The 12286-nt window shown below is 40.2% G+C and overlaps 1 protein-coding gene across 1 annotated transcript in view; it reads left to right on the top strand.

The window, feature by feature from the left end:
• Nucleotides 1-12286, top strand: part of LOC139694767 (corticotropin-releasing factor-binding protein) — a 144109-nt gene that overhangs the window by 106421 nt on the left and 25402 nt on the right. Inside the window, exons 3-4 of the mRNA XM_071593279.1 lie at nt 9455-9642; nt 11278-11620. Coding sequence (XP_071449380.1) covers nt 9455-9642; nt 11278-11620 — 531 coding nt within the window. The remainder of the gene's footprint in view (nt 1-9454; nt 9643-11277; nt 11621-12286) is intronic.

Genomic DNA, 12286 nt, shown 5'->3' with positions numbered 1-12286 from the left:
TTTCCACAGATTTTATTATACGGTACAACGCGTTTCACCGTATAATAAAATCTGTGGAAAAATACGAGTCTTTCTTTCTTTTTAGTAAGGAGAAATTTTTTTCTGGGCAATATGGGGGTAAGATTAACTATGAGCCCCTAATTAAAAAAATAAATGACTGAAATGTATATAAATCCTCTAGTTGAGGTCATGAGGACATATGCGACATTTTTTGGACGTATTTGTAGTTGCGGTTACCCCTGGAATCCAGATAAGCCACCCTAAGGGGTGGCTTATCCCAGGAGTCGAATCGCTATGCGAACTGCTCACCACCGTCTAATGGCAATCGACCGCTCACTTTGCTTTTCTCAAATTTGATATACTCCGCTTTATTTCAGAGCCCTGAGATATTTTTTGTCGATTTTATTTTCTTCGGAATCCTTTTCTTCATTAGATTTATCGCTCTTTAGTTGCATCAGGGTCCAATCTTCGTTTCCTCAGACCTCCACTTCAATAAACCAATTTTCTCTTGCTTCGTCCCTTCATAGAAGGGAATTACTCCCATCTTTTTCTGAAGCTTTAGCCTCCCATCAACATTTTCCAATGCCTGATGGCTATTTTATTGAACTTCATCTTCCACTTTCTAATATTCCCACCTGGGTGTTTTTATGACGCGTGTGCCTAAACCTTTATTATTTCGTCGAATCCATTGAAGCAGCTTTTAATTAACTCATCTTTGGGCTTTTATGATTCTCGCGTATTTTTGCGTAATACTCGTATCTTGAAGCAGACATTCGTATGCCTTTTAGAACTTTTTACACATCATTCCCTCTACAAACTCGCACATCGTTTCTAGTCGTCGCCGTACTGATAGGCGCGAGTTGTTCTTCTGCAATGAACAATTGATTCTGTGGAACAGGGTTTCCCAAACTTTTTCTGCATTTATTTATTAATTATTTTTAAATATAAAACTATTATAATAAAATATAATCATCAAAAAATGAATATAAAATAAGCATAAAAATGTGTACGAAGCATTTAACGACTTTTATGATTTTAAATTACATATCTCCTTGACATCAAGCGCAATATTGGTAAGTTGTATTCTAATATCTGGTCTGGCGTTCAGCCTATGCTCCTGCGCTTTGACTTCGTTGTAGCATAATTAGAAAATCCCGTTTCCTATGGATAGGTCGTAGAAAAAGAGAGTAAAGCAATGATATTTTTTTTTGATAAATTGGGGTAATCTTCTGACAAACTCGCCCAGAAATAATTTAAATAATGATCTTTGTATTTTGTTTCAAATCCGGAGTCACGAAATTAGTATATCAATTAGATTTTCATAGTTACGTTTAAACCTCCTAGGTCCTTAGCCTCTCACGGAAAATGAATTTCGAACTCAGGAATCGCCCTTAGTAACTTTCGGAAAATATTATAAAAGAGATGATTTCAAGTTACGTCGGGACTCTACAATTGCTCCGGAAACGTCGTAATCTGCTTTTAAATTTAATTCATTCAAACATTCATGCAAGGCAGGAAAACAATCAAAATTATTAGATTCAACTGATGAAATCTAAAATTGTTTTTATCAAAATATGCAATTTTATCTCTTGTATTAAAAGTTGTATATTTTTCCTTGTAGTTATCAGTAAACTTCATTGCACTAGCTGAAAATATCTGCCAGATATGCCAGTTTTATTAATAAAGGCGGATTTCTTAAAACTTCAACAAATTTGCGTACTTGTTTTGGATTATTTTTGTCTTCAGGAAGATAAAAACCTCACTCCGATGTTCATAAAGTCTTAGCAGTGTCTTCCCTCTGGATAGCCATCAAACTTCAGTATATAATGAATGTACTTTGTGTCCAATACCTATTTCATCCCACAAAACTGTAAATAATCTGGATTTCAGTGGTCTTGGTTTTACATACATACTTTATCACTTGTACGGCTTCATCCATAACACTTTTTTAATTTTTGGACATTTTTTAGTCACTAGTGCTTGCCTATGCAAAATACAACGGCTGTTGGTGGCTCTTGTAGCTACTTTCTGGACACAGGATCAAACATCTTTCATCATCTTTCCTGCCATAGCTCGAGCACCTTTTGTATAAATATCAATACTTCTCCCAACCCATTTCTTGATTTGTAATGTCATCATTTTTACAGTTAATTATATTTTTTCCTGTATTTTGTCCATGTAAATATTGACGCATGAGTAAATATTCTTCAAAACTTTTATCATATGGATAGCGAACAGATACTAGTAATGCAGCTAGTCCTGAGACATTTGAAGATTCATCTACTTGCAATGGACGTTCACTGCGAAGTCCAAGACGACGACGAATCAACTATTTTTCTATGCTAGTAGAAATATCTCTGATGCGTCTTGAAAAAAATATTAATTGATAATTGTATTGCATTTATATTTTCAACGGCCTCTTTGTTAATAATTAAATACACTATGTCTCTCGCACATGGCTTAAGGAGTGCTCCCTCAATCGTATGAACATTACCATTAAGTGCAGTACGGTAACTCACGCAAAAAGATGCTTCTGTTGAATTTTCAATTTAGCCATTGTTATTATTTAAAACTTTTATTTTTTTCAGCGAGCCACGTTATCTCTTTAAAAATTCCATATCTTTTCCTTTATGATCACTGTGTACCGTTTTGAAGTGCCAGCGAAGTTTTGCTGGAGCCAAAGAACTGTTTGCGAGTATTTTATGACATAAAACACTCAATCCAACAGGATTCAGGACTCAATCAATTCGTAATAAATAAATATGTATATATATATATACATATATATACATATATATACATATATATACATATATATACATATATATACATATATATACATATATATACATATATATACATATATATACATATATATACATATATATACATATATATACATATATATACATATATATACATATATATATATATACATATATATACATATATATATACATATGTATATAATATATTTGTGGTCGTTTCATTCATCCAGTGTATTTGAGAAGCGGAAGTATGGAGGCGTGTTCTAGTGCTATGTCAACGCGGGTTAAAGAGCGTGCTGTTATCGGCATTTTAACTGCTGAAAAAGTGACTCCTACTGAAATTCATCTTCGTTTAAAGGCTGTTTATGGTGACGGTGTTGTGGATAGGTCTACTGTAAATCGATGGGTGGTAACATTTCGTGGCTGGGAGCATGTAAAAGCTATAACTGTTGATGAAACACGCAGCGGACGATCCAATCCCAGCAACAAACAATAAGCAACGCAAAATCGTCTAATATTTGATTCATAATGACCGGCGAATCACTCAAAAGCGCATCGCAAACCATATTGGAATGTACAAGGAAGATGTGAGCCGTGTTGAAGGCAGCCGAGCGCCAATATTCTTGCAACCTGACAATGCACGTCGTCACACCTCGCGTGCAACTGGAGAGGCTCTGCGAAACCTGAAATTTGAACCGATTCCACACCCTCCTCATTCCCTCGATCTCGCGCCTTAGGATTTTTATATTTTTCCTCAACTCAAGAGACACTTCAGGGGTAATCATTACACCTCGAACGATGAGTTGAAGGCGGCTGTCAAGTCCTGGATTCGAGAAAAGAGTTTTTCATTGACGGAATGAAAAAACTTGCCACACGTTGGGAGAACAGTGTTGGCCTTAACAGTGAATATGTTGAAAAATGAACATATGATTTTGAAACTTAACAATTGTACTTGAATGTACTTTTTGCCCGATCTTGCCATTTGTTTTAGTTTGTGGTCTACAAGCATGTGTGCATTACTTTTCAGCCCACCCTTTTGTGACCCTTGGACGGGTGGTTGGCTCGGAGGCCCTTGCATTAATTGGCATTGGAAACAATCATTATTTACACGGAGCAACGTTTGCTTAAAATACCCACAAATACATTAAGCAGGAAATTTAAAATTACTTTTTATTTATTATTTGGAGTAGATAGTAGCAGACCTATTCAAGAACACCTATTCAAGTTCAGCGGAAAATAGTTTGGGAACCGCCGACCTAGAGTATCCCATCGTCTTTCGACACTGGCCTTTCTTACTTGGACTTCTCGGTGAAGGCTGAAGGGCATTTAACCGACGCAATCAGCGCTCCGCTGCGTCACTATTCACTCACCTCCCCCATTCTTCCTCCAACGCCTCCTGACCAACTCCTCAGTATATTGCTCTGCATCTATCGCTTCGGAAGATGATATGCCCCTTGGCCCTATTTAGCATGTCATTACTCCAACCCGGCTCACTTCCTCGACATTTCCATTTCGAAACTTAGCGATGAGGTCATCTATAGATTCACTACGAACCTCGTTCACTCCATCATAGAAATGAAATATTTGGTACGAGGCGTCTTTAGCATCTGTCCCAATTTATACCATGTGCCAGGATTAATATATCCTCGTATTCGAGGATTCGTAAACGCATCAGTTGGAACTTATCAGCTACTAACTCCACACTCTCTTTCTTCGCTTCACTAAGAGCGGCATTAATGAATTGATCACTAATGGGCGCGTATGCACGATTCAGCAATTTTACAGTTGTACTAAATAATTAAGTCACAGCCTATTGAATAAATTAAGAAATATCTCAAACTGAAAATAAATAAAAAATAATTCATGCTTAAAATTAAGTATCAAGAAATAGCTACGTATTATGGTGAGGTTATTAAATTGTTTCATTATTGGTTTTAATATTGTAAATTATTCCACATTCATAGTATTTCAAAAATATTTATGCACACTCTGGATGAAATCAGGAATGAAATACTTTTGCTAACCCATAATAACAAATATGAAGACTTCACCACCAATCGCTAATAAATTCGCTAGAATAATGATTATATTTCTAAAATTTCATAATACAATTAAATATTAAGATCATTTCTCCGACATCAGCAAATCACAAATTGTAAATCCTGACATCTCAAAAGCGTAAAATATTACACGACTGATTCCAGGAAACTACATTCCAGCCAATGCATTTCCCAGAGGAGATAAATCGTCCTAAAAGCGGCACTTCACCTCCCTCATTGACTGACTCACCCTTCGCATCTCCCGTGGGAGTCGGCGCATGCATTAGCGACGGGGGAACGCCATTACGGACGGCAAAGCCGCCTGTCAAAACCATGCATGCCTTTTATTCCAGGAATGCACAACGGTTTGCGTCACCAAAAACCCGCGCGTGAAACAAATTCAGAATATTTCTCGCTCTGGGTTATGAAAATATTTTCCTCCCTCCCCATTCTTTTTTGAGCCCAGCTTTATCCCCACTCTTCGCCGCCCACCCTTACCAGCACACTTCGGAATGCCCACATCAAGCGTGATATATTTTTTGTTATTTGTTATCCCGTATCCTGTCCACAATCCAACATTACACTTGGTAGTAAATTTACAACCCCTTAATGTGTCGCCCGCCCGCAACTTAATTTGCCCTTGCAATTTTTTAGCATTTGGCCAACCTAATGAATACTCATTTAGTCATCACTCACTAACATCAGTTATTCACGTATTGTGTTACGATAATAACACATATTGCAAATAAATTTGCGTATGGCGCGATATTCGTGAAAAACTGAGAAATAACATTATTCAAGAGAACTGTCCAGAAAGTTACGTTTCGGCCTAACTTGGCGGTGGGTAGTGGTAGAGCCACCATCTTGGTGTCTAAACGTCGCTAAACTCAGTCTACTCATCTTGCTGTGGTAGTGTGTTAGCAGACTGTGATTCTTCTACTTTGCTCACTCTGCGAACTACTAAACTGTGCATTGTGGTAGGAAATCCCGCGAGGTGTGAAGTGCGATTTGTGATTAGGTTTTTACTGGCAAAAAAAAAACACAAGCCAATTAAAATTATCAGGCAACTTAATGAAGTGTACGAAGACGGAATAATGAGTGAAGGCTGAGTGAGGCGTTGGTGCATTCCGTTTCAAAATGGTCACAGTTCCTATGTTCACCCCCAGGATCGCAGTGGTCGTCCTAGTCTCATGGTGACAGATAAACTAACGGTGAAAATCAACGAAAAAATTCGTGAAAATCGCCGATTTACGATTACGGGTCTCTCGCTAGACATAGTCGCTTGCAACACAAGAGCTTCGACAGTGACGCAGATTTACATTCTGGTTACAAACAAGTGGTTAACATTTAAAGCGGCAGATTTCTTCGAAGAAAGGGAAATGAAAAGCTTTTGTATCGAAATGATAAATCCCTTAATTTAAATGGCGGCTATGTAGAAAAAGTATGTGGCTTTCAAATGTATACAATAAAGCTTTGTCGTGTCAATGGGTTAATATTTTATTTCAAAACGTGAGTTCATTTCTGAACAGAACACATAAACCCAAACCGGAACAAATGTTTCAGCGCTTGGGGTCATCATAGAAAAATGGAACGCGGCCCTCATTGGCGGATCCGTCTTTGACGCTTGGGCCAATGCGCTTCTCATTCTCAACGGTGGGCGTCGCATCGCGGGATAGACGAGAGGCATTCGAATTGCAGCGCCACTGTCCGAAGCAGACAACTTGGAACTGTGGCATTCACCGAGTGAGCTGCGAAGACGCCGCATAGCGAAGAGGAGATCCTCAAAATGGCTGTGGAGTTCCATGAGGTGACGATAGCCGCGACACGAAACGTATCTCTGTGGGCCACACACACACATGGCACTGGAAATGTTGAATTCACCAATTAACTCCTCCAGACAAATTTACCGTAGTTGCTGAACAGTTGCGGAAATAAGCCGGGTCCAAACAAGTCAGGATATTCACTTCCTTCTTATTTTAGACTTCTAGTCAGTTTTTGGTTTTGCCGTTCTCAAGATGCCAACCCTTCTTCGCAAATCCTACTCGATACCTCTACTAATGCTTCCAAAATTCAAGGCTTATATACTACCTTGATCAAAAGGTTCCCGGAATTTATTCAGAAAATTAAAAATACAAGTTTATTCATCTAAATCTATATTGTCCCCTTCAAAGTAATCCCCATCGACTGCAACACACTTATGCCAGCGCTTGATCCAATCCTCGAAACATTTTTTATATTCGGTTTTCGGTATGTCCATCAGTGCTTCCTGCGATTTTTCCATTACTTCCTCTCGGCTGCTAAAACGCGTTCCCCGTAATGGTTTTTTAACTCGATTGAACAGAAAAAAGTCACAGGGAGCCAAATCAGGTGAATTCGGTGGCTGTTGGATGGTATTTGTTGCATTTTTCGTCAAAAAATTACGAATAATGATAGCACTGTGCGACGGTGCGTTATCATGGTGCAAAATCCACGAGTTTTCTGCCCACATTTCTGGTCTCTTTCGGCGAATTGCTTCACGCAAACGTCTCATAACGCCCAAATAATACTCTTTGTTTACTGTCTGGCCTTCTGGCAAAAATTCATGATGCACTACACCGTTGTAATCCATGAAAACCGTCAGCATTGCCTTCTTTTTTGACTGAAAACGACGTGGTTTTTTTGGTCTCGGCTCATTTGGTGAACGCCATTCACTTGCCTGATGTCTGGATTGCGTGTCGTACTCATAAACCCACGTCTCGTCTCCAGTAATGATCCTTTTGATGAATGTGGGATCGGATTCAGCCTCGCAAATCATGTCTTTTGCGACGTCAACACGGTCTCTTTTTTGCATGAAATTGAGGTCTTTTGCTGCTACACGACGGAAACCCAAATCATTAACCACAATGTCTTGGGCGGATCCATAGGCAATGTTCAAGTCCTCCGCTATTTCTCTGATGGTTAATTTGCGGTTATTGACCAACATTTCTTTTACTTTATCAATTTTTTCACCGACTTTCGATGTCGATGGTCTGCCACTGCGTTCATCATCTTCGATTGACTCACGACCACTTCTGAACCGCTCGTGCCACTGGTAAACGACCGTTTTTTTTAGAGAATCGTTGCCGAAACACTTTTCCAACATTTCCAACGTCCGTGCGCCACTAAATCCGTTTTTTACGCAAAATTTAATACAAGTTCGTTGTTGCAAATTTCAATCCATTTCTGAAATTGTAAAAAATCGCCAACACACACAGAGATAGATGTACTCTTGGCTACGTAACTTTTGCAAATGTCAAGTTATGACACTAAGATTTAAAGGGAATATCAACAACAGATGTACCAATTTAAAAAAAAAACAGAACTCAAATCGGAACGATGGGAGCGCCACACGGTGGTTATTCCGGGAACTTTTTGATCAAGGTAGTATGTCTCTTTAAGCAATTTTCTTTCAAACTTGAAATTTTCATCTTGATTTCATTATTCATTCCCCTCTATTTGAAGAGATTTCTACAGCAAAGAGTGTCATGCATGTGGAAAAACGTTTATAATTAAAAATTTCAGTTAAAAATGTGTGATAAACGCACCAAACAAACAGATGAACTTCGTGGGTTGAATTATTAATTTCCCAGCGTTACTTTCAAACGCCCCGCCAACATATCAAATCTTCTCAAATCAACCAATCCACTCCTTAAATACCCGCCCCGTCCCGAAACCACTCCCATGCCATGCAATAAAACTAGGTGCAAAACGTGTCTTTGTTCGCTAGTGTGTGTATGTGTGTGTGTGGGTCGCGGTAGTCCAGGGGTAGAGCCTTGGACTACTGACTGGAGGGCCCGGGTACGATTCTCGGGTGAAGAACTCTGGAAACCTGCAGCTCCTCCTATGCTATGTGATTTTTTGGGTACCAGATCTTCCTGGGAAACCATAACCGGCACAGAGAAAGGAATTGGCCCACCTACCCTGATGTGTGAATATCACACGCCGTCGGGCTAAGTACTGGGTGAACTCTACAACCACCTACCAAACCGACCTTCGCGTGGATCGCTGTTTATGGTTATGTATAAATAATACATATATATATATATATGTATATATAAAGACATACATATATGTATATATATATATGTATATACATATATCTATAAATATATATATATATATATATTATAAATGTATGTGTGTATATGAGGTGGCAGTCATTACAGGTTTGGAAATGGCACGCCATAAAATATGATGAAGTTTCGCCCCAGTCGGGACGCTTCATTGCCCAATAACAGCAAGAGTGTAAATTGCGGCCCTTGTCCTTTTAGAGCCCATCAGAAGGGATTGGATGATGCAGATGATGACGTTTAATTTTCAAATTAGAAGAGAAAATGACCCATAACGTTACGGAATAGGACTGAATAGGTATTTATTAAATCTGCGCAAATAAACTCTACTGGTTGATAAACTCCAAATTTAGATATCGAGAAACAGAAAATTATTAGGAATCATTTCTAAGTAATTTTTCAAATCACGCATTTCAAGAAAACATTTGTAGTAATGTGCGTTTTTTAACAAGAATTGTTTCCGAATTAGGAATATTCACTCATTTCTTCCGAAGAAAGCGTCCCACTGACATCTCCGACCCATTCCTCTATAGTGCTGTGCTATTTGTCTTCCAAACAGACTGCATCATGGTCACCTCGCAGGAAGGAGAGTACTACTTCAAGGCCCCGGCGGCCGGGCCCGGGGCGAGGGTGCCCGGGGAGTCGACCCCCGTCTGCGGCGTGTACTTCGTCACGGACCCCGAGCGAAGGGTTGAGCTCACCCTCAACTACCTCCGGGTGCCCTGCGACGCGGGAGGCCTCATCTCCGTGAGTCCAGAGCGCTCCACACACCCGCAGTCTTTCACGATATGTTCCATATTTTATCCCACCTGCCGATGGCAGAAGTAGTATGTAGAACGAAAACTCTGTAATGGCTGTATTAATACGGCCAATGTTGTTTTCTTTCCCTAATTAATGCTGAGCATGTAATTATCACCCATTCAATTTTCACCTCATGTTTTTCCAGCCGGAATACTGTGATTAATTGGCTCATAAGTTCAATGTTGGCCCATCAGATTAAGCCGGCATTTCTATAACAATGAAAACTTTTGCACCAGACGAAGATACAAAATGATTTCAACATTTAAGGTCTAAAATTTCCTACACCTTCAATTCGTAATGTTCAACGTCATCTCGGGGGTTTTGCGTTTACCTTCGGATCATCGCGGTGAAATGGCTGTGACATTTGGCATTCCCTTTATAGATGATGATATGACTGTAAATAGATGTTCAGGACTAGAGGAGGAACCCTTTGAATTTCCTAAATGTGTTTTCCAAGATTGTTTTATTTTGGCCAATCACGATGTCTGAAATAAACGCCAATCAGGTCAAAAAGGTAACATTTCAAGCAAAAGTAATAAATATGGGCGAATACTGGAATGCTTGAATATTACATTACATTCACGTACGTGCGACAAACTGCATAATTCACGTTTTTAGACCTAAAAATCTTTTCATGAATAAATTGCTTAAAAGCAATGAATATGGCCGATGGGTTGTGACTATAACTAGAATTTCCCCTCGTAGATAAAATAATACCCTCAACATAAAGAAGAAATCAGAGATCTATGCGCTGCTTATATCGGTGTACCGACGTCTGTAGATTACGAAAATAGTTCCTTCTGGCGTCACATCTACCTTGTGCTATTTTACTGACTGGTTCGTGATGAGACGCACGTCCTATATGCCCATTTATTGAAAACACCATGTAATTTACAAGTCTTTAAATCAGCAGCACAATTAAAGAAGTCAAATAATATCCTGTAACATACTAAGAAGTATAATTATTTGATTACATTTCCTTCCGCTAGATGGTTCTGTGTGAGAAAACCACAGGTGGCTGTAATTTGATCGGTACAGTTGGGCCGCGGCTGAATCCATATGTTGAGAAGCAAACACTCATCGCCCTTCTGTTAAAATAATCATCAACTCAGTAACACCCGCGGCAGTTAAAAGTTTCCATTTTAAAGGACCAGATCAAATATTCCAGATCGAGCAAAGAACATTCATAAATACGTACCACCCACCAAGTTAACTGGATGAAGCTTGGAGGCGGTTCTTATGAAAATTTAAACTCAACGAGTTCCCACTAGTTAAACCATCAAAAAGGACTACATCAATGGAAAGTGATTTTCAAATGATTCGTCAATCATTGGTTACGAATGCAGTTCAATTTGTCCCATAAACGCAAACATAAAGGGTCCAGGCGTTTCAAAGTGTAGCATTAGGACCCCTTCCCGAGTTCCTCACGCTCCTGCCCATTGGCTGCCACACTCTCTGCTCCCCTCACCCCCGCACCGGAACATCCCCGGGATCTCGGAGGCCTCCGGTGGTCCCTTGGCACCCCACCTACCAAGCTCCCTCCAGGCGACCTCCGCACCCACACCTCTCTCCATCCGACAGTTCATGGACGGCTGGGAACTCAACGGAGAGCTCTTCCCCAGCGTCGAGGACCACCCGCTACCGCTCAAGGACCGCTTCCAGGAGTTCTGCAGCGGTGGTGCAGGCGGCGTGGTGCTCAAGGGCGGTGCGGGCAGTGCCGCATCCGCGTCCAGCAAGCGCAAGAAGGAGCGCGGCTTCGCTTCGGCACCCGGCGGCACCCAGCGGCCCCTCCTCTCGCTCGGCACGTCGCAGAACGCGGCTCTCGTGCAGTACCGCGTGCCGCCGTCCGTCAGGGGCCTCAAGGGCCGCACGCCCGACGTCTACGGATTCAGCTTCTCGGTCCGCTTCCCGCGGAACCCGACACGTGAGTGAGGGCCGAGCCCTTTTCCGTTTTGGGCCATTCGGCCACGTCTCGCCCGAAGATTTTCCCCTTTGTGTACAATTGTATTTCGTACCAATTTAAAGGAGGTTTATTTTTTAATGACTGTCCAAACATTCGACGGTTCTGAGGGGGAAATATCAATGAACGATTTTAGAGCACATTTTTTTAGTATTTTTTTCGTACGCAGAAATCAGAAATCAATGACGGACGTTTCCATTCGGATGAATTTATAGGTAAGGTGGACATTTATTAACTCCCATTATGCAGAATACTAAGTATACGTGATCTTCCTGGAATGGCACTCATGTTATTCAAAGTTCTGAGGCATTTCTCCAATAACTAGGACCTGACCAGATCGCGACTAGATGAGTTTATGTTATTATATCCTTTGTTAGATTTTAATTAATATATTAATGAATTTTTTTTTAATTCGCAGAGGCCTAAAAATGGGAGGCCAAATTTTAAGTACATTAATTTATGGGAATATAGCCTCGTAGCTTCGAAGTCGAATATACCTCGTAGCTTCTGAGCCATTGTTATTTCACTGAATTAATGTTAGGTTTCTCTTGTTCCGAGAATGAGAGGGAGTGGTCAAACTTCTCAAATTCATAAGAGGGATTCCCTGGGGTTATTCATGAAGACAAATAA

Source organism: Hetaerina americana, unplaced genomic scaffold, assembly GCF_022747635.1.
Source record: "Hetaerina americana unplaced genomic scaffold, ioHetAmer1.1.p SCAF_54, whole genome shotgun sequence".
In the NCBI taxonomy this organism is placed as follows: domain Eukaryota; kingdom Metazoa; phylum Arthropoda; class Insecta; order Odonata; family Calopterygidae; genus Hetaerina; species Hetaerina americana.
The sequence above is the reverse complement of the archived record's forward strand: the minus strand, read 5'-3'. Positions and strand labels throughout refer to the sequence as shown.